At 41.2% G+C, this 23,852-nt stretch overlaps 1 protein-coding gene across 3 annotated transcripts in view; it reads left to right on the top strand.

The window, feature by feature from the left end:
* The first annotated feature begins 561 nt into the window (after positions 1-561).
* Positions 562-23,852, top strand: part of SNX25 (sorting nexin 25) — a 121,887-nt gene continuing 98,596 nt past the window's right edge. For all 3 annotated transcript variants that reach the window (XM_032869905.1, XM_032869906.1, XM_032869907.1), the window contains exon 1: positions 562-1,006. In XM_032869905.1, coding sequence (XP_032725796.1) covers positions 593-1,006 — 414 coding nt within the window. In that variant the 5' untranslated portion in view covers positions 562-592. The remainder of the gene's footprint in view (positions 1,007-23,852) is intronic.

Genomic DNA, 23,852 nt, shown 5'->3' on the forward strand with positions numbered 1-23,852 from the left:
GAGCGGGAGAATTACAAATGCTTCTGACACCTGCCGCAAAATTTTCCATCGCGGACGGTACCCTGCGGGGAGGGGAGCAGGAGCGCGGGCCGGAGCAGTTACCCTGGCGATTGGTCGCGCCCCCTCCCCTGAGGGGCAGCGGCGGTCCGACCCCGCCCCCGCGCCGCGGGTGGGCGGTGGGGGCCGGGCGCGGCCGGGCACCTCCCACCTGTCACTCAGCGGGCCGCGGTCGCTCTCCGCCCCCCGCCTGACAGGCACCTCGGGGCCGTCCCCGCCCCCGCTCCGCCTCAGGCTTCGCCAGCTTAAGTCACAACAAGGTCCGGCTACCTGGGCGCGCCCGGCCGGAAGGCTGCGGGGTGGGCGCCGGGTGGCGGCGCTGAGGGCTCGCCGAGAGGAGCTCCGCGGCGTCTGTTGGAGCCGTTCCCTCGGTGGGCCGCCGGCGAGGGCATGAGCGCCGACTGCTCGTTCTTCAGGAGCGGCGGCGGCGGGAGCGGCGAGGGGAGGAGGCGCCGCGGAGAGGCCACCGTCCAGGGCAGCGCCGGGGGACAGCAGGGCAGGAAATGTGCCTGTCCTTAGCGGCTCAGGAGGCAGCATGCACCCCGATGCCACCGACAGCAGCGGCGCCGGCCTCAACCTCGCGCCGGCCGCAGCCGCCGGCGGCCGCCCTGCCTCGGGCACCCCGGGCGAGCGCCGGCCGGACCCCCGGGAAGACGCGGCGGCTCCGGGGGCTCCTGGCGGCTGGAGCTGGCGAGTGCCAGTGGCCGTGGCCGCGGCCGCACTCGCCGCCGTGTGCCTCTCCTGGCTGGGGCCGGGTTGCTGGCAGGCGACCGGAGGCGCGGGGCCGTGCACCGTCCTGCTCAGGCTCTGCCTGTACCTGGGCTGCGCCGCGGCAGCCTTCCTCCTGGGGACCCTGTTCTCCCTCGTCTGCCGGAGCCGGCGAGCCCCTCCGCCCGACTTCGTCGCCGCCTGGAGACGGCTGGCCGCGGCCGCCCGCCGCGGGCCGGGGGTAAGTACCGGTCTCCCCACTGCCTCGCACGCCGGGGCCTCCGTCCGGCCCTCCGCGCTTCCGGTGCCCGCCGCCCGTCTCAGAGCCCCGGGTGGCGGCGGCGGCGGCGGCTTGGCTCGTCCTCTCCACCCGGGCTGCCGGAGAGGAACCCGGCTGGGGTTGGTTGGCCCCGCCGGTAGCTGCGAGCCGTCCCCGGGCCCTCGCGGAAGGCGGGCTCCGGGCTCCTCCGGGTTTGCAGGATGCTCGCCGAGATGCACGTTGTTAGGCTGTGTAGTTGCTCCACAACCACCCCCAGGCACAACCTCGGTAGCTGAATAATCACTTAGAATCTTGGATGCTGCTCTGCAGTTGGCGACGGGGGCACTCACTGTACGCACGCGCTGCGCCCTATATCGGTCACTGTATTTCTAACCGTTCTCTGGGGGAGGTAACTTTATGACCTTTTACCGATGGGGAAACTTGTTCAGAGAGGCTGACTTGGCTTAATTCTCATCCTGCCAGTACCTCTCATCCAAAATCTGGTGCACTGTGTAGATCAGTGGCCCAGTCCCAGCTAGTTTCTGTGATTTCGAAAAGGGATGTCAGATATAATTTCAGTTTGCAACAAAAGGAACCGTATTCCCAGTGGGTTTGGGACAGCAGGGCGGTGATTAGGGAAGATAGGAATGAGCTCTTCCCTTCTTTGGTGCCAAACCATTGCTCGATCAACGTCCCAGCTTCCTCTGATAACCTTATCTAAGTGAAACTTGATTCTGATGTAGCTTGTTAGCTTGTTGTGTTTGGGGCACATTATGCCGAGTCTGAGATTTGTTTCTGTCAGTAATTTATTTAACATGGGTTTACTAAGAGAATCATAACTTAAATTTCATAAGCCAATAGGATACAGGATAATGGCTCTAAACAAGGCAGTGAAGAAATAACATACTCCACGAACCAGTGATAGATGAATACACTATTGTTCTAGGGGATGGAGAAATAAAGTCCAGATTCATTCATTCATTCATTCAGAATTGGTTCTTGGTAGAATCAGTGCTTTCAACCAAAAGTTGGGCATTAGCTGCTGGGACACAGAGCTAGTGGACAGTGGCATTGGTGTTGGTAGGCAAGGTGAGCTGCTCTGAAGGTTAGTACTTTAGGGACAGTTACACAGCTTGCACCACTGCCTATGAGAAATAGACTCACCAAGGCAGAAACAGATGTCCCTTTCCCTCCTGAGACTGCTACCTGGTTTAACACCCTGCTGACTGGGGCGCCTGGGTGGCTCAGTGGTTAAAGCCTCTGCCTTCAGCTCAGGTCATGATCCCAGGGTCCTGGGATTGAGTCCTGCATTGGGCTTTCTGCTCAGTGGGGCGCCTCCTTCCTCCTCTCTCTCTGCCTGCCTCTCTGCCTACTTGTGATCGCTGTCTGTCAAATAAATAAATAAAATATTTTTAAAAAAACAACAAAAAAACACCCTGCTGGCCAAGAGTTGCCTGACCACAGCAGGAACAAGTGTCTCGAGATCTACAGAGAGCTGTTCAGATCAGCAAAGAGTAGCCTTGCCCAGATTGAATACTCTGGGTTAAGTCCACACAAATTACTGATATTTAAAGTTTAAAGTGTCCGTTACATCATAGTTATTCTTCCATATATTTAGATGGATAAGCACTGTAAGAGCACAGTAGTTTTGCAGATACCATCTTGGCACGGTTTCTCAAATTCACCGTCCGATCAAAAGAACTTCATTTAAAAACGTGAATTTGAAATCCTAACCAATGGATAGCATAACTTGGCACTCACTGCTTGACTGAACGATATTGTCATTAAACTGAAATTGCCTAGCCACTTTAAGCTAAGGGAAATGGCAGTGATTCAGCTTCATAAAAATATTTGTTAGAGGGAACATTGCCCTCTGGGTTTTATATTTGCTTATACTATGATCTGCTTATAGTTTTGTAAATATCAAGCTCTTCATCAAAATTACCCTGTCCTGAGTCAGTCTCTTCTGAATGTACCCTTTAGTTAATGGCTGGAGGGTTGTAGGTAAGGAAGTCAGGCATCCTCACTCTGTAAATTCGGTATATTAAGGAACAGGAGCTTCTATTTTCCTCAGTGGTCTCAAAAATTAGTAATGTTTATTTCTTTTAAAAGCCTTCATGAAACAGTCCTTTTTTTCTTATCTAATTTAGCAAGAGTTGATGGGCAGGTGTATTTTTCCTCTTGATTTTTCTCTGCAGTGGTAGAAAATAAGGATCCCGATTTTGCTAGCTAGTTTATTGATTTATAAATAATGTCCCAATTCTTTAGAGTATTGTAAGAAATTATAATTCAGTCAGTACATATTAAGTGTTTTATATGAGCCAGGTATTATTCTGGAAGCTGGGATTGAATCAGTGAGACACATAAGAGCCCTCCCTATTCCCTGGAGATTATATTCTTATGGGAGATCTGGCCATAAATAAACGCGATATTTTTAGATAGTGATAAATGCTTATGAGACAAAAAGTAAGAGTTAAATGATTAAGAGTTCCTAGTAGGTGAGAGCAGGAAGTTTAGATGATGAGGTCAGGGTCAAAACCTAGTGTATTGCATTTTGCCTCTGAAGGCATAGAAGTCTCATCTTGTGGGTTACCACTATTTCTGGGAAAATACATTTCCCCAAACCGCCCCCCTCCACCACCAGCTCATTTAGACCTCTTGGTAGATAAAACTTGGATTAACATCGAGAAAGATGATTTAGTAGAGGAATTTGAGAAAATAGTACCTTAAAGGTGATAGAAAACGAAGCAGTATATGTAATTCTTCATGTATACAACTGGAAGATTTCAGTTAATAGAAATGAAGCATAAATTTAAGGGAAGTAGATTATTGGTTATTCTTTGGAACTTGGATTTGTGTAATAGTCTTAAATGAGAAAATAAGGGCATTGGGAAAATGTAGTTTCTAAGCTCTAAATTGTAATTGAAATGCATATTCTTCACATAAAATGTTATTTTTTTTGACAGTACTGGTGTTATTTACTCAAGTCTTAAGTTGTGCTGCATTGCTTATTTTACCTCTTCTCCTAGTTGTGCTATATTTCTAATTTGTATTTAAGTGTTTTTTTTTTAATGTTCTGTTCTTTATGAATGGAAGCATAAGCATGTGGTGTAGTATAAAATATGTCAGTTCTGTGGGGGTAGAAGCTGGACCACACAGGTCATCTAACATATGTGGAGAGGGAGGGTGTTTAGTAGTGAACCAAATGGCGCCTCTTATGATACAGTGACTATTTTACTACAGAAATTTTGATTCAGCATGAAGAAAAGAATCCTCATTCGTTCTTACACATTTTGGATTCTTCTAGTATGAGTCAAACAGGTCAGAGGCTGGGATCTATCCTTCTAGTTGCCTATCCTTCCTTCCTCTTTTTTTCCTTCTTGATCTCCTTCTATAGCGAAAAAAAAAATGTATACACCGTTAAAATAAGCAACCTCAAAGAAGCCCAAACTAAAAGTGACAAGGGGTTTTTGTGTCTAGAAGTGTTTAAAATGCTTCTGCCTGTTTCACAGTGTACCTACTGTTTAAAAACTCCATGTAATTAGCACCCATGATTGACACCTTTTGTCATTACCTTGCACCTAGCAAGAGCTAAAGGAGTGTTTGCAGACGATGAGAAAGAAAATTGTTCTCTCATGCTTTTCCGATCCTATTAATCCAGTATTAGCATTTACTGGGCATCTCCTATGTGCGTGAATTTTTATTTTGGGGGGGGGATGGGAATTACTATTGATTAAAGTAGTAAAAATAATTTTCAACTCAAATAGAAATAATATGTAGTAGTATATACAGGTACTAAGGAGGCTTTCCTTTAAGGTCAGAAAGTCTTCGAGTTGGTATCTGGGCTCCACTTTAGAAAAACTTAGACTTTGTTACAGGCCAGCAGACTGGAGCTGTAATGCCCTGGGGCTGGCCTGCTCCTGGGGCAAGTGCTGTTAGTCCGGCTTTGCGGAGCAGGCTGTCACAGTATATTCCATCTTGTGCCAGGCCGGTTAACTTATCTAGCTCAAGAGCCTCAGATTCACTGGCCACAGTTACATCATCTAAGCAAGGCAACAGAAAGAGAAATATGATGAAAGTGAATCAGTAGTTTAGAAAACATATTTTCATTACTGAACTCACAATACACAGCTCATCTTCATATAATGGAAAAAAGGAAAATAAGTTTTACATTTTGACGATAAGATAAGAGAATGGCTTCTTTAGCTATCAGTTATTCTCATACTCTATGGATTTTCTCTTTTACATTGTAACTTACTAGATGTTTCTTGATTTATGGTTCATAAATTCAAAAAAATTTAAAAAAATGTAAGTAATTCATGATGATCAGAAGGCTGATACAAGAAAGTCCACAAAAGTGAATAGTAGCATATGGGAAACCAAAGTCCACTGCTCTATGAAGAAAACATTAATGAGAGACTTTCCAAAGTTCAAGCAGTTAGAAGAGTTCAAGTGGTTTATCAAATCCAATTAATAGGCATTTACTGAGTGTCTGCTACATATCTGCTATTATGATCTTATTAGATCACTTTTTGCCTAGTTAGCTGCTGAGTGCCTGTGTCCGACACATAGTAGGAACATAGCAAGCTCTCAGTAGATCAATTTTGCCTGAATAAATGGATTATTGTTTGAGACAAGAGCAAACTTAACTATCCTACTTTCATTTTTAATTGAAATTTTAACCCCAGCATCCTAGAGAAGGGTCAGAGCCTTGCAATAGGTGTCACCAAGAGCTTGGGAAATTGGTCTCTGGAAATGCAGGGCAATGTTTTTAGTGTTGGGGAGGATTCAGAGATGAACAAGAATCTCCCTGTCCCTGCCCTCTCAGGCTGAGTAGACAGGACTGCTCAAGAAGACTAGATGGGAGGCCAGATGTTTATAGAGACAGTAAAATATTCACATAGCAATCCATGGTGTCAGTTGGCTTGAGTAGGACTTCAAGAATTCCTAAATGAGTTCTTTTACAAATACAAAAGTTCTTTGAGTAAAACAAACTTAATTTAGTTACTTGAGGGGAAAAAGGAAAAAGAGTGATTAGGGAGCCTATATACAACCTCTTTGTGACTTTCCTTTATTATGCTAATGTGATAAACTAACCCTCAATAATTTGATAATGGATAATGGCATAATATACTTACTATCTTCAGAATATTTGCATTTTAACCAGAGGATTTAAGTCATGGTGGCTAGTGGGAAAAAACGTTCTTGAGGAAGACGGCTTTTTGAGAACCCCTTAAATCACAGGGTCCTCCCTAGCTCTCTTTGTGATCTAAAGGTTGTTTTCCTCTAAATTCACACTATTAATAATTTTTAAATTTAATTTTTTATGTAGATTATAAGTTCACATGTTTTTTTAAAAAGCATATACAAGGGTATACGGTGAAATTTTCTCTTCCCTATAGATAGTTATTATTGATAGTTGTCTATTCTTCCAGATATATATTATGCACATATAAGCAAATACAGATATGTATTTAAAGGGAAAATTTTGTACAGTATTTAAAGGGAGAAGTTTTGTACAGTAAATCTGTAATTTACCAATACAAGAACAATGATTACACATAAAGGACAGTTTTTTTCTTTTTTTATATCTTCATTACAAAGGCACTATCCCTTAAGCTTAGGAAACACAAGAAGTTATATATGAATGATAAGTTCAAAGTACGAAGATACAATACATGATTATACCTGGAACAAAAAAAAATGCTCATCAAAAACAGGATATGAATGCTAAGAAATACAAAAAGTGTGATTTGATTTAGCAGGACTCTAAAGGAGGCAATATTATTTTAATAATTTATACAAAAAATAAGCCAACCAAACTGCTGACAGAATGCCTGTACCATTTAGGATTTGAGTTGCCACTGAGTATATGAGATGAATCATAAGAGCTAGGATTGGAAAGTTAGTTTGGGTCATGTTGTGGAAATCTTCAGTCAAGAGAATAGAACTGGATTTTAGTCTGGAGGCTAGGCAGCTACTGACCCAGGAGGAGGAATGCCATGTTAAGTGCAGTGATAAAAAGTGAGAGTTAATTGCGCACCTTTGTGGCTCAGTCCTTAAGTGTCTGCATTCAGCTGGGTCATGATCCCAGGATGCTGGGATGAGCCCCACATTTGGCTTCCTGCTCAGCGGGAAACCTGGTTCTCCCTCTCCCACTCCTTCTGCTGTGTTCCCTCTCTAGCTGTGTCTCTCTCTGTCAAATAAATAAACGAAATCTTAAAAAAAAATGAGAGGTAATGAAGCTGTGTGAATGGAGACGAGAGAATAAATTTGAGTGAGATTTTTTTCTTTGACGTAAAATATCATTATCATTACAGTTAGGTTTAATTATCTTCTCCAGAGTGTTCCAACATTCTCTTTAAACAATAAATTCAGTCCCAAAACAAAGGGTCCTCCTGTTCACAAAATGAAGACCACAGTTTCCAAGTTTGAATGTTTGTTCTTTTTGGAGCCCACATTTTGGTCCTTTCCCGGGAGGTTCATTTCAGTCTTGAATCTCAAGTTGTTTTTGTTTTGTTTTTGATGTCACCCTTATAATTGAATGTTGCCTTCTTGAAAATATCTTAGGTTTTATTTCCCAACCTTATTGTTTTGGGGTAAGGAGACTCCTGAAAATGTGAGCTCTTGTAGTAAGAATGGTGCACACAGTTGTATAAAATGGTGACTCAGTAGGTTTAGTGCTGAAGGCGCAGGCTTAAGAAAATGAACATTGCCCATGGAAGGCTTTAAGTATTAAAATGATAGCATACGAACTTGTGGCTTTAAAAAAAAAAAACGCAACTTTGCTTTTGAAAGAAAAATACTGCAAACTTGGAATTTATTTTTTTACCCCAGTATTAGGTCCCTTTCCAAATTAGGGTTGGGTGAGTGGGTGGGAATGATGGGAGTGGTAGGCAGCTCTTCTCCAGGGTTCTCCTGGATACCCTGAACCTCGGGCCAGGGCCTGCATCCATGATTCATTTCTGCATCTGTGTTAGACTTGAGGAGTGTGCTTATATAGTTTCTGGAAACACAGTGGAGGTTTCCAGAAAGTCCAGTGGGTTTGGTTGTATTTTGATGGGTTTCCCAGCTCAGGTCCTGCTTTGGTAGAATGTACTTAGGAGTGTGAGATGTGCCTGCTCTGTTCCTGGTGGTGACCTATGCTGGTCAGTTACTATAGGCACTGGTCAGTCCAGTACATTTGTCAGCCGTACTGGGTTCCATGTCTGAATTGCCATGAGCTGAATGTGAAGAAAAATGTCTGTGGGAGCTCCAGATAAAATGTCTCTGAGGCCAAGGAAGGAAATGAACAAATAGTACATTTTTAGGGTAAGAGACATGAACTTGTTTAGGCCACTAGCATCTATTTAATAAGCTTCCAGTTTTGGTATAGAATACTACTCTTAGAAAATTAGATAAGTTTCTACAAATACTTATTTCTTTAAAAAATTTTTTTTATCATATTAGTCACCATGCAGTACATCTTTAGTTTTTGATGTAGTCTTCCATGATTCATCGTACACCCATCCCCCCACCCCCCTCCCCTCTAAAATCCTCAGTTTTGTTTCCTGGAGTCCATAGTCTCTCATGGCTCTTCTCCCCCTCTGATTTCCCTGTCCTTCATTTTTCCCTTCCTTCTCCTAATGTCCTCCATGCTATTCCTTATGTTCCACATGTAAGTGAAATCATATGATAATTGTCTCTCTGCTTGACTTATTTCACTTAGCATAATCTCCTCCAGTTCCGTCTATGTTGATGCAAATGGTGGGTATTCAGCCTTTCTGATAGCTGAGTAATATTCCATCGTATATATGGACCACATCTTTATCCACTGATCTGTTGAAGGGCATCTCACCATCTTCTACAGTTTGGCTGTTGTGGCCGTTGCTGCTATGAACATTGGGGTGCATGTGGCTCTTCTTTTCTCTACATCTGTATCTCTGGGGTGAATACCCAGTAGTGCAATTGCCGGGTCATAGGGTAGCTCTATTTTTAACTTTTTGACGAACCTTCACACTGTTTTCCAAAGTGGCTACACCAGCTTGTATCCCACCAACAGTGTGAGGCGGTTCCCTTTTCTCCACAACCTCTCCAACATTTGTTGTTTCTTGCCTTGTCAATTTTTGCCATTTTTATTGGTGTAAAGTGGTATTTTAGTGTGGTTTTGATTTGAATTTTCCTGATGGCTAATGATGTTGAACATTTTTTCATGTGTCTGTTAGCCATTTGTGTATCTTCTTTGGAGAAGTGTCTGTTCATGTCTTCTGCCCATTTTTTGACTTGATTATTTGTTCTTTGGGTGTTGAGTTTGAGAAGTTCTTTATAGATCTTGAATATCAGCCCTTTATCTATAGATATTTGCAAATGACACTACAGATACAAATACTTATTTCTTAAGTAACTTGCATTTCTGTAGTTCTCAACCACCTGTATGTGTGAGTGACAGTATATATATGACTGCCATTGATGGCAGGAAGTAAAATTTTATAGGTGTTTACTTCTGTCTGCTCATGCAGAACCTTGGTCTACAGTGCCCCTAACTGCCCCTCCCCAGTATTTCTGAGAGTCCATTGGCAGTGTCTTCTGTATTTGTGAATAAGCTTATTTGTGTTCTTCCATTCGTGGTACCTGCAAAGCATTTGAGAATGGCTTTTCTGCCATTACTGCTGGCAGTCTGTGAAAAAGCACATTTCTTGTTGCGCTACTAGTGTCTCAGTCCCCTGAAGATGGATATCTAGGTGTGTGTATTTAGTCCTTTTTTTTTTTTTTTGTTGTTGTTGTTGTTCATAGTAGCTGAGTGTGTAGCCCTGTTTCTCTTGGATATACTTTTAAACACTTTTTTCCCACCCTTATTATAGAAGCCGAGGAGCTGATGCTCCTATTTGCATTTCTTGTGAAGATAGCTCTTCCCTGTTAGTCCACCTGGCCAGGAGCAGCCCTTGGAGTCAAAGCTAGAGTTCTCTCTATCTCCAACCTTGAACCCATACATACAAGTCACCTCCCAAAAGGCCTCTTTATCCTCTAAGTCAGCTCTTACAAATACCCACCTGAGGGCTGCATGCAGGCTTTGCCAGTTTGTTAGACATGAAGTTAACATTTTAACTATTCCAGAAATTTCACTATGTTTTTTCTGAGGCAATTAATCTCTTTCTTCTGATTTTTTTCAGTTTCACTAAACCTTTCTGAGATAACTAATCTCTAGATAAACTTAGGAAGTTGCTTTGTTTTCCAGATTTGAATTATGGTTATTCTTGGATCTCTTTTTTAATTATTTTAGGTAGTCTCATCCTTAAGCCCCCTGTAATAACCATCTCTACACTGAGGAGTAGAGATTTATTCCTCTTTTGGGGTCTCAGTCTCATGTATTCAACTGCTTGACTTGGCATTTGCTGTGGTGCCTAAAACTCAGCTCGTTCAAGTGTCCTCATCCCTCTTCTGTTGTCTTTTATGTTCATGACTAACACCTCCTTACCTTACGTCAGGTACCACAGCCAGAAGGCTTTGAGTTCCCTGAACATCTCCTTCTCCTCACTCTCTATATGCCGTCCGTCCATCACCAAGTCCTGCCTTCTTACCTCTTGAGCATCTTGCACCCATCTACTTCTTTCCATCTTTCCTGCTTCATCCCAACTGCCATCATATCCCACCTAGATGACCACGGTAGCCTCTCAATTGGTCTCTCTGTCTCCTTGTTGGCATATTAAAAATGCAAACCTAATCAATCCATCTTCAACATGTTTAATTAAAATCCACCAGTAGCTTCCTGTTCTTCCCAGCTCTTCAGCCTCACCTGTCTTCACTACCTTTATCCTTATGTTCCATCCTCAGTCCTCAAAGGGCCATGCTCGCTCCTTCACTGGTGACCTTGTATCTAGCTTCCTCTGCTTGGAACAGCCCACTGCCCCCTTGCGTAATTTCTTTCCCCCAGACTTCAGCTGTTGTTTCTGCAGAAATGGTCTCCCTATCTGCTGTGTATATTCTCATGACCACATACCTTTTCTTTATTTTTTTTAATCACAACTGTAATTTTAGATCCCCTTGGATGATATCTTTCTTCTCTTTCTTGATCTCTGTGAAGGCAGAAACTCCCCCATATCTTTAACATTTAGCATGATTTATTTATTTTATTTTTTTTAAAGATTTTATTTATTTGACGGACAGAGATCACAAGTAGGCAGAGAAGCAGGCAGAGAGAGAGGAGGAAGCAGGCACCCTGCCGAGCAGAGAGCCCAACGCAGGGCTCGATCCCAGGACTCCGGGATCATGACCTGAGCTGAAGGCAGAGGCCTTAACCCACTGAGCCACCCAGGCATCCCACATTTAGCATGATTTAATAGGTAAATGATAAATCTTTCTTGACCGAATAACTGGGAATCAACATAATGGTTTTGGAACCAGTCTTCTGAATTTGAATCATGGCTCTGCCCTAATAACTATGACTACGGGCAACCTGCTTAAGATTTCTAGACCCCAGTCTTCCTATCTGAAAAATGGATATAAATAATTTCTAGGATTTTTGGGAAGAATGTTATAGTATTTGAAAATACAAATTCTAGTATTTGTAGAAGTGCTTTGAATATAGACGGTGTTAAATGGTAGAATTTACAGTATCTCTTTGAAAAGAACTTTTTATTATAAAATAAAAAATGCAGATTCAGAGAATCACACAAAATGTATAGTTGGATGAATGATCATAAAGAGAATACCCTTGTAACTTACAAAAACCTCAGAAGCCCCTCTAAGCCCTTCTCTATTTCCACCCCATTTCAGCCCCTTCTCTTACACCTAAGTAACTATCTTGACTTTATTAATAATCACTTCCTTGCATGTGATTATAGTTTTATCACTCAAATATGCATCAGTGAACATCATGGTTTTTTTCTTGCCCATTTAAAAAAATCAGTTTCCCCTCTCTCCTTTTCTTTCCTTTACAGTTTATCTGTGAAGAACCTGGAGCATCTGTCCTGTGGCATGTCCTATAGTTTGGGTTTTGCTGATTGTGTGTGAATGATGCAGTTCGGCATGTTCCTCTCCTTTGTATGTCCTGCAAATTGGCAGCTGGATCCAGAGGCTTGATTAAACTTGTGTTTGATCCCTTTGGCAGACCAAAGCTGGTGGTGTGATCTTTCATCAGGAGACACATAACCTCATTTTTCTTTTTTGTTATATTAGTAGCTGTTGATGCTTGATACCAAGTTCCACTAACTTGTTGGGGGTGACAGAATGGTAATGTTTTAATTCTGCCATAGAGTGAGTCTGTAGTACAAGCTACTGGAACCTCTTATGCTTCTGGGCAAGGGGTGATTTGCTGAGGTGGACATCTGAGTCCAAGTGAAGGGTGGTGGTCACGTGGCCCAGATTTACAATCTGCTGGTGGTGATCCATTATCAGAAATATGTGGATGGGGGAAAAAAAATAAGTGGATGAGGCTTGCAAGAAGGAGATCATGTTCATTTTAATTTCATCCTTTCATTTTTATTTATTGGTTTGAATATTTAAAAAATAAGAGACATGTTTCCCTTGTCTATTTGGTTACACAGTAGTATAGTTCACATAGAAAAGCAGGGTAAATGCTAGTTTTTCCCCCCATTGCTTCTAAAATAATGAGTTGATGGGGGTTGGGGGAGTAGGTATAGGGTGGCTGGGTGATGGATGTTGGTGAGGGTATGTGCTATGGTGAGTGCTGTGAAATGTGTGAGCCTGATGATTCACAGACTTGTACCCCTGGGGCAAATAATACATTACATGTTAATATTAAAAAAATTAAAAAATTAAAATTAAAAAAATCTCAAAAAATAAAATAATGAGTTGATTCCCCATCATCCTCTGAAGGTGATTAGTTGTTTTGTATTTTGAAAAAAAATTACAAAATTACAGATTTGAAAACAATAGATGGGTTTCAATCAGTTGTAATTATCTTTTTTGAAGCTTAAATAATCCCATCTTTGGCTATCTGGCATAACAGGATATTTCAGGTTCATCTTGAGCATTTTCTGTTCTCACACCTGCAATTAGCCATTTCTTCAAAAAGAGCTCTGATTTCTTTTAGTGGGAAGTGGAATTTTAAGAACCCATTCTGCCTCAGCTCTGAGCAGCACAGCCAGACCCAGATCCAGCTGTTGGAACTTCATTTGCTTTATTTGTTTGTAGGGTGACCAGTGCACCTGATTTGCTTAGACCTGTCTTGGTTTTAGCACTGAAAGTTCTGTGGCCCAAGAGGAAAAAAAATAAAATAAAAAACTTGTTCTAGGTGTTAGGCTCATAGCTATTAGTTTGGTCCTTGTTTCTTGGCTTTCTCTTTGGAGAAATCTGGAAAAATATGCGCGAGATCAGTCTTTTGCAGAGAATTCATCCAGTAGTCAGATTTATGTACTCTGTATGTCTTCTTAAAGTCAAGTAGCACTTATTTTGGACAGTGCTTTAATCATTTTGCTGCTTGCTTATCAGAGCCTACACGGGCATTGTTCACAGGTTCAGGGAAATAGTTTCTGTGGTCTCCATTGAACTCATTGCACTCGAGTGCATGATTGTGAATACAGCAGACAAATATGTGCACTACGGGGTCCCAATGTGAATGTTAGAGAGTGAATGCCTTAGTAATTATTGTAGCTAAACTTAACATTTATTGTACTTACTGTATGCTGGTGGCTATATGTATGTATTACCTAATTTAATTTTTATACGTACCATGTGAGATAGGACTGTTATTTTACAGATGGGAAGACTGAGGTTTAGAGGTTTAGAGCAACTGAATAAAGTACCCAGGCCATGTAGCATGTGGAGGAACTAAGCATTAAACCCAGGTCTCTTTTACTCTGGAGTCTGTACACTTAACCACCTTATTACCCTTGTAATTATTAAAGGCTAGTGTTACCTAATTCAGGTTAAAAAAAAAAACTGGATATTTTCTGAGATGGTTCTAGGATCTGTTTAGGAATTATTGTCACTTTAGAGCTCTCAGGTTGAATAGAATGGTGTTCCAGCTACCCCTTCTGTGCTCATGACGATCATTACTAATCAAGTATGGCCATATTTTGTTTATGTTTTCCTGCTGGATCTGGATGAGGTCTCAGAATCCCTTTCAATATAGTCTTCCGGGCAACCACTAAATATTTACCAGAGTTGGCACATAATGTGAAACCCATCTGCCATTCTGAGTGAGAACCACCTAGAAGGGCAGTGATTTCTCTGGATTCCCGGAGCACATTTCTGTGTCTGTATTACTGTCATCACTTTACTATATGATAATAGTCAGTTATAGAGTCTTCTCATCTGCTCTGGTAAAAGCCACTTTTCCAAACTACATTCCATTAATATTTAATTTCTGGGAGATGCTTTTAGGTACACTGCAAAAACATGAGGCGGGATGAGAGCCTTGTTTGGTCACATAATTTCGAAAACTAAGTTCTTGAAGCTTGCCTTACTTATTTATCTATTTATAAAAGATTTTATTTAGTTATTGGAGAGAGAGTGATACAGAGAGCGAGCACACAAACTGGAGGGAGAGGCAAAGGAAGAGGGAGAAGCGGACTTCCCACTGAGCAGGGAGCACAATGCAGGGCTCAGTCTCAGGACCCTGAGATCATGACCTGAGCCAATGGCAGACACTTAAACTACTGAGTCACCCAGGTGCCCTGTTCTTGAAGCTTTATAATGTGCATTATTGTGTTAACTTCTGAGAAGTCCTATCTTAATGGAATCTATTAAACTGTATTTAATCCTGTTTTCTACACGTGACTGATCCCTATATCCCCACTGTTTTTTAAATAATAAAGAGATTATTAAGAAATAATATACAATCTATAGAGGTAGGACAGGCCCAGGGGAGGGCAGGCCCCTGTCAAGCTGCCAGCACCATTTCTTTGTATTTTTCTGCCCTTCTCTGAGGGGGATTAATTCTCAGACTAGTGGCCAGATGATTGTAGCAGGCACAGGTATCGCAGCCACGCAGGTTGATGTCCAGAGGAAGAAAGTCCCTTTTCAGAGCAAGGGAAAAGTTAACCAGAAATGCCTCTGGCAATGTTCCCTTCACATCTTATTGACTAGACTTGGGCAGGTATCCTTTCCTAATGAATTGTTGGCAAGGGGGATGGGATTTCTTTGAGTGACCTGAGTGGATCCTTTAGGAAGGAAAGCAGTAATAAAGTCAAAACAATGAGCATTTCACTTCACCTCACAGGTCTTCATGACTAGGGCTAACTTCTCTTAGCCTGTCTTCCACACTTCCATTCATTCTTAAAGCTACCTTCTATTCCTGAATTTACCTTTGTGTGGTGGGTGTGTGAGTACCCACATGCCCCTCGGGAGGCCACTGCCCCCATCTCTACACGGTCACTTCTGCTTGTTGGTAAAAGTCCATTTCAACTGCCCTTCCGTTCAGTCCGTTTTTCATGCCCTTTGGGTCTGCCCAGTAAACGTTTATTTCAGTGAGGAGAGGGAGAAGTCTAGGTTAATTCCAGGGTCTGGCATGGGTGGCTGAATGGCTTTAGGTGCCATTTTGTGCAGTTTTGGAATGGGGGAGGGTAATGAGTTTTTGCCATGTAGATTTTGAGAGGCCCATGGATATGTTCAGCCTGCAGTGAGGTATGCTGGTGTGCAATTTGAGGGAGAGGCCAGGATGAAGCAAGTAGATTTGTTGGCGGTCAGGATGCAGGCGGTAGCTAAAACTACAAGGATTGATTGAATGAATGATTGAATGATTGAAACCAGGGAGCCAGAGGGTGGGTGGAGGAGGGGCTGCTCACGGAGGTGTGAGAGGAAATATTCCAGGACGGGAAAGAAAAACCCAGAGAAGCAGAGAATCAATGGCAAGTAGCATCAGGTGTAGGTTCAGAAGAGGTCCAGAAGGAGGTCAGAAGGTACAGAAGGTCAGAGAGGTCCAGAAGGAGGACCAAGCAAGAGGGGTCCACTGGGTTTGACAACTGGGAGGTCTTTGGAGATTTGTGCCAGTGTGTTTTGGGAGGCAAAGGCGGATGTGGGGGCAAAAATCATATTCTTGTGGGTGAAGAGTGAGCAGGAGGTAAGGAAGGAGAGACAGTACGCGAACAGTGCTCTCTAGAAGCTTCGCTAAGGAGGAAAGAAGAGAAGACAGCATTTATAAGAGTGTGTGTGTGTGTGTGTGTGTGTGTTTGGGGAACTTTTGTTGAGTGGAGAGATGTAAAAACATTTTTGGGTTAAAGGGGAATCTTGAAAAGTAGAGAGAAAGGGCCTGAAAGCCTCCGAGCTAGAGGATGATTGACAGGGCAATGTCCAGGCAGGTGGGACCAGAGCACAGGTGGAGGGTTTAGGCTTGAGACTTGTGGGAAGGAGGAACAAAGGGGAGGGTACAGAGAGAGAGTCTCATAGGAGGTTGGCAGAGAACTCAGATGTTTCAAGCTGACCCCTACTTTCTTGGTAAGTAGGAAATAAAATTAATTGCTCATGGTTAAGAGGATGACAAATGAAAAGGTAATTTTAAGAGAGGTGGTAAAAGGTTTGGAAACCACCACCACCACCACCACCACCTCTTGGAGAAAATAACAGCAAAATTTTTTGTTGAGCCCTTACTGTTGTACCTGGGCCCTATACTAAGTACATTCTTATTTAGTCCTCATAGTGACCCCATGAGATAGTTACTGTTATCCCCATTTTATGGGTCAGGAAACTGTTTTAAAGAGATTAAGTGACTTGCCAAAGGTCAGGTTGTGAACCAGTGATCCAGGCTTTTTCTGACACTGGGGCCAGCCTCTCAATTTTTATGCTCTCCTGCCACAAGGGAGAGGAAGACTAGCAAAAGTAAGTGGGCATATTGTTTTATTAGAGTTAAGGGCTAGATGTGGGTTGGAGGCCAGGAGAATGTGGTGACACCTATTGGCTTGGTTGTGATACATTTTTTAGGAGGACCACTTAGCTCCTGTGATGGAACCAAGAAGGAGCCAGGATGTGGAACAGGTCAGGGGCAGGAATCCTTGATCATGAGAGTTGCTCAGGTGTCAGCTAAGCCAAGGAAGGAACAGGGGCCACGAGGGAGCTTAGAGAAAGGGGAAGGGTCAAAGAGATTGGCAGTCTCCTAATGCTCATGCCAAAACCTTCGGTGTGGCTACAAGAAAGGGGGAGTGGAGAGGAAGGTCCTGGAGCTGAGGAGCCAAGACACTGTGTTGTGGATGTGATGTGCCTGGATGTTCCACGTGGTTCATCTTCCTATTTCTCTTGTGACTGAGGAGTTGCCTTCAGGAGCTCTCTGGTAAAATGTTGTCTGAGGAGAAAGCTTGCGTTATACATTATGAAATCAGAGACAATGGGAAAGGCTATGGGTGGGGAGAGTGGGGTTGTTGTCTCTTGACTGTTTTGACCAAGTCCAGCTCTGGCAATACAAGTGCCCTTCATGGCATTTGCTTTGAACTATACTTGGGTGATTTTACCAATTAAATGCAATAAGAAGTTAGGTAATAGAGTTGTTTGTCTTTAGAATAGTATGTCTTCGCCAATTTAAATTTCCAAGAATGGTTTCATTCAGTGCCTGTACTCAGTGTCGACCATTCTAGGAATACAAATAATTTTTGATTCAAGAACTGCATTTAAAACTAGCTCTTATTACTTTAACTGATTTTTCTTGTCTCTTAAAGTGAATAATAGTTTGTTAATATTGTGGAATAGAAATTCTTTGGAGAAAATTCTTTGAGACTACAAATGAAATACTGTAATTTTGGGGGCATCTGGGTGGCTCAGTGTTAAGCATCTGCCTTTGGCTCAGGTAATGCCCTGCGTTGGGCTCTCTGCTCAGCAGGGAGCCTGGTTTCCCCTTTCTCTCACTCTGCCTGCCTCTCTGCCTACTTGTGATCTCTGTCTGTCAAATAAGTAAATAAAAAATCTTTTAAACATTTAAAAAAAAGAAATATTGTAATTTTCATTTCAGTTAACAGAGCAAAGTCAAAGTTAGGAATAAATCTTCTGTGATTCTGCTTCCACTTAATGTAAAATGATTGCTATGTTCTTAAAATCTTCTGAATAGTAAAAAGTCTCAGTTTTTTCAGGTGTCATAACTTGTGTTACCATGATCATTTAGCATTTCTCCCTGTAGTCTAAGAGTCCATAAATAATTTAGAAATTTTTGTTAAAAATATATACTTATTTCAAAGACACACCTTAAGCTTTCTGAATTAAGAATCTTGGGGGATCAGACCAAGAAATCTGCATTTGAGCAGATTCCTCAAGTGATTCTTAAAAACTGAGTTGGTGTGTTTTCAAGCAGTGGATAGCAGCTTCTGGGTGTCAACAGGGGCAAAGGAAACTCAGCCGCATGTGGTATTGGTATATGTTAATATACCCACATGTACCAGCATGTCCCCTCTTCTTGAGGATGGAATGGCTGCTGCACAAAGGCCTATCTTTAATACTATGTTTCTTCTCAGAAGAAGTTTTATTCTTTGACTTTCAACATTTATTTTAGATAGGAATGGAAGAAATAATTTGTATGATTTGGATCTAGACAGGGACAGTTAACTTTTTACTCATCTGTTTAGAAGGGATGAAAAAGTCAGCCTCTGAGTAGTTTGTGTTTAATTGTGTTTTCAGTTTTATACAGCCAGCATTTATTATGGGAATAGTTCATCTCCTACATTTCAGTATCTTGTATATATTTGTTATCTGGGCCACTCTACATGGAGCTCAGCTTTTTGCTTTAAGCGAACTATGGAAATAGAGATCCTACTGAATCAAATTACTAATGTGATATTTTTCTAACTAGGTATGTACTAAATATTTAATCATCTGTTTTTATTTAAAAGCTAGCCAGCAAATTAATAATGGTATTATAGTGTTTCAGGACAGTAATGGAATATTAAAAAAAAAAAACCAATAACCGTGATTGCTTTCATTACTAAAGATCTCTGTGAAAAAAGCGATTCTGTGTGACTCATGTATTTCTTGAGTTACATGAAGCAGAGGTAACCACTCTGACTCCTTTATTATTTGTAGTGAGTGGTTTCAGTGAGAACTTTGGTGAGATGAGAGTAATTCTTGTAATATATTTCAATATGTATGAACTTCAAAATTCTTCTGAAATGATTTCCTGTGTTGACTGTATATTAAGTAACTTTTCTTCCATGACCTGGGCTGGAGTGCAAAATGTAGAGAAGATGCCAGACTAGGAGGAATATTAGAATTCCTCAACATAGCCTCCCTCTTTAAAATGGTTTCCTGATCCATAAAATGGGAATAACAGTAACTATCTCATGGGGTCACTGTGAGGACTGAATGAGAATGTACTTAGTATAGGGCCTGGTACAACAGTAAGGGCTCAACAGTAGTTCTTCCCCCCGCCCCCCAAACCTTTTGCCACCTGTCTTATTTGATTGTGAACTTCCATCAAGAATAGATTAAGGCCTGTGAACCCAGAGAATATAATTTCTTTAACTTTGTCTCTGTAGTACCCAACTAAGTGGCAGCAGACACACAGAATCCTCAGTAAATGTTAGATGATTGAATGATTGGATGGAAATGTGATTCATATCATGGAAGCCTGTGATTTCCCTCATGGACTCAAAATTACAGTGGAAGCCAGTGATAAAATGGTTACGGAATTTTCATTACACAAACCTTTTCAGGAATGCACAAAGCTAATGTCAGTTTTCAATTACCCTTCCTAAGCCAATTTGCTTTTCCTCATTCTCCTCCTTCCAGCCCTAGTATCTGTTCTACATTTGCCAATTTAGGTCAACTGCTGCTGCCTGTGTATGTTTAAGTGCATGTTAGAATTTCAGTTTCCAAATCTGTTCTGATTTGAAATATACTTAAATTTCTCTTCAAATCAAGTGAAGTGTGTTTTCTAAAGATCTTCAGATTTAAGTTCCTGACAATAGAAAGGAAACACATTTTTCTTCCCATTAGTCTAATTCTTCTGAGTGGAAAAACAATCCTAGCTATATTAATCGACCTCAAAATCTACCTCTGCTGATCAATTAATAGAGAAACACTCATTTTTTCTCCTGGAAAGTGGATTATTAACCAAGAAACCTGCTTGGGACAGTTAGGCCTGAAAGCATGAAAGGTAATACCAGTCACATGTAATAGAACTCATAATTATTTTGGGGGGAAGGAAATTAACATAGTAAAAAAAAATTAGACCATGACTTGGAACCATAATAAGAACCTTTATTGTAAACTGCTTTATAATTTTAAAGCACTTTCACATTGCGTTATCCTTCTTGAAATGCAGAATAATCCTTTTAATATAAATAGAGCAGAAATGATTTAAATTGAATTGAATCTCAGAAGGTAGATATATTCACTAGAACTCAGCAAGAAAATGGCAAAGAACCAACCACAGCCTATGGTTCTGGGTCTTAATTTAGTGCTCTTGTCACTATAATGTCATGTTCTATGCTTTTGCCATAGTAGTAACAGGGAGATTGTGCTCCAGCAAACAGTATATTTGAATTTTATATTTGTTCAGAGAAAAGTTCTTATTTCATACTCCTTTATAGGATCTAGTCTCAGATCTATCCCAACTGAAGAAGTTCTTTCGTTATAGAGATATAAACAGAACCTTGATTCCTACATTTGATGTGTGCAGTCAGGGCTGACCTTTAGCCTGACACAATAATACTTTGATAAATGGTGTAATAAGCTATAGGAGCTACTGATAATCTAATCTACCATTCATCTCTTGCCAAGTTCATTTTAGGTAAAATCACGATAGGGATTTGTATTTCTGGAGGCCAAGTTGGCTTTACTGAGTATGCTGCAGGCTAGATAAGGCCTTCACTTGCTCCTGTCTCTGTGTCTTTTCCTCATTCCCCTGTCTGGAAATGCCCTGCAGCTTTGGGCTTTTAAGGTACATAGTTTGGAGTTGGCTGAAGAGGCTAGAAAGGGATTTTTCCAGTTCACCTTTGCATAATTTGTGCTTCAGAGCACCCTCCAAACCCTCCCACCATGCCCTGTTCCTTCAGTTTGTGCTTAGCTGATAAAAAACTCTCCCTGAAGCACAAAATTCTTGAGGTATACAGTCCTTTGAAGGAAGTCAGAGTCTAAATCCATCTGTATATTTAATAGACACTTAGTATTTTTTTAAGAATGTTTCTGGTGGCACTAAGATCAATAGCATAGAAATGAAAATATTTTTTTCATTTAAAATAGGAAAAAATGGTGGAGACAAAGTAAATGTACAAAATAAATAAGAGATTAGTTACATTGTGGTATAAGTCATTCAAAACCATATATTCCAAATCTTTTATTTAATGAAAGATGTTCATAATGTAATATTGAGTATGAAAAGCCAGTTGCAGAGCTGTGTGAATACTATGATCCTAATTTAAAAAAAAAAGTATGAAAATGAAAAACTACCAATAATAATTTGTTTTTATTATTGTGTTACCAGGCTCTCTTATGTTCATGTGTGTCAACTCATTTAATGCTCTATCAACCCAAAGAGGCAGGTACTATTGTTATCTTTATTTTAGAGATGAAGAAATTGAGGTACAGGAAAATAAGTTGCCCAAAGTTACTTAGTAAGTGTCGGAGTCACCCACTAAGAAGAAATATACCGAAATGTCAGTAACGACTATCTCTGAATTAATGGTGTTATAGGCCAATTTAATTCTTTACATCTATAATGTAGAATGTGTCTTTGTTCTTTATGTTATTGGAAATAGCATTTTGAAAAGAAATTAACGCATATTTGGGATCTTAGAAAAACAATATGAGATCATTTGTAGGTTTGAATTTCAAAGCTTTTTTTTTCTTATGTGTGAAATAGGAAATATACTTGGTTAAGAGGGTGGGGGGGAGACACAAATACTACTACTTTCCATGAGTACAATCTCTCTTAATCCTTAGTGTATATGTTTGACAATTTTCTTTTATCAATAAGGAAAATGAGACCTTTTTGAATTCCTGATTAAACATTATAAAGCACAATCCAGGAAACTGGCTTCTGATCAAACCAGGTTTTGTTTGAATACTCAAATACTTCACCAGTAATAGAAAGTGTAAAGGCACATACACGGTAGAACATCTCCAGGAAATGTACACTTTCCTCCTTTTAAAGTATAGCCTCAAAGATAAAAATTTTCAAGAACAATGTGTTTTATTATGTTGTGTCTTATTTTCCTGTTACTTGACTTTTCAGCCCTTCTTTCTTACTTTCATTTCTACCATTCCTTTCCCTTCAGAAAACCAATAAGCCATCCAACCAACCCACTGATAAGCCTCAGTTTGTTGAAAGCTGGTAACATTTTGAACTGGGTGCCAGGCACTCTGCTAAGTGCTTTCTGGGAGCAGCAGTTACAGAGTAGAGGACCATGGTTTGAATGTGGCTCATGGTTTTTGGCCCCAACAGTGTAAGCTCACAGTATTGGGAATAAGAATTTCTCAGAGATAGCATCTGAGCTTTTTGATTTCCTTTTTTTGTTGAAGAGAGTTGGAAAATCTAGCTATACAGCGGGGACAACCCCCTTAACTCATTTATATTCCTTACCAAGCTCCTGTTGTCTTTTTTCATTTTTGGACCCTTGGTACTAGTTATTTCATCCTCTGAGATATTCTAAGCCCACTGAAGCTAGAGAAGGAAGTGGTTGGTCATGGATCCACCTTGAGTAAAATGCGCTTCTGGACAGATTTGAGAGCCCGTGTTCTCTCTGCTCTGCCCTGCTGCCCTCCCAGCTCTGGACCCTGGCTACTCAGCTTCCGTGTTAGGCCTGACTTTTATTGCTCATTTCACAGTCTTTTGTCAGTGTCTTAGTCAAATGAAGTGGATTTTCAAGTCTTTTGTCATATCTTCTTGAGATAGCCTTTCAAGTTTTTAGTCCCTTATCTTCTGAGGAAGGCTCTGTCTGATTCTTGGAATTCTTTGGTTTTGGAGAAACTATTTTTTGAGGCTGAGGCAGAAAATGATTGGCTTGAAAGGAGCCATGGTTTTGAAAATAACATAGTTTGAGAATGAGTGTATTAGTCATGGGATCCCAGGAGTTGTCAGATGCTGAGAATACTTGGAAAGACTCAGCCATGTGACAGCTCCATGTGATTAATGGTGATGATCGGGGTTTTGGGTTTGTTTTCCTAAGATAAATCACTATTTCGGTACCTTATAAGAAATTACCCATTACTCTTTCAACTCGTGGAACTGTTTTTCTTTTTTAAAATAGACGAAAGTACATTAAAAAAAATTTTTTTTTCACTGTATAAACATATACTGAAGGAGAACAAGGAAAGCGGCACTTGTTTGGGTAGCCCAGGTAATGGACAAGAAGCATTTCCAAGTCATGGGCTGCTGGGCCTGGCTTGGTTTGTGCTCCCACAGGAAGCAACACAGTAAGCAATGTCGTGCTTATAAACAACAGACAATGAGGTACATGTCTTGGCTGGATTCCAGGTCGTTTCTGGTTGTTTAGTTGCTAATGGTGTCGGAGTACCCAGGTCTCTCCACATGGATTCTCTCTGGATGTTGCTTCCTCAGGAGATGGTGCCTGTAGCTCCGACACAAAGACAGTTGGACTGTGTTTTGGCAACAGACTAAAAACTGATCTTCAGAAGTGAACAGAAAGCTGATATCTACTCAATAAAGGTTTTATTGATATGCTGCTCCTTGATACTTGAAGATCTAGTTACATATATTAGAGAAAAGCTCTTTGGTTTTGCCCTGTCTTTGGGAAACATTTTTTAAAATGAGCAATTATATGTTGGGACCTCATTTTCTCTCCAGAGAACTCACTGAATGATTAAAAATGAACTCAAGTTCATTTTTTAAAAGGATTTTATTTATTTGATAGAGATCACAAGTAGGCAGTGAGGCAGGAAGAGGGAGATGGGGAAGCAGGCTCCCCACTGAGCAGAGAGCCCCATGCGGGGATCGATCCCAGGACCCTGAGAT

This window comes from Lontra canadensis, unplaced genomic scaffold, assembly GCF_010015895.1.
Source record: "Lontra canadensis isolate GAN:19392208 unplaced genomic scaffold, GSC_riverotter_1.0 scaffold39, whole genome shotgun sequence".
Taxonomy (NCBI): Eukaryota; Metazoa; Chordata; class Mammalia; order Carnivora; family Mustelidae; genus Lontra; species Lontra canadensis.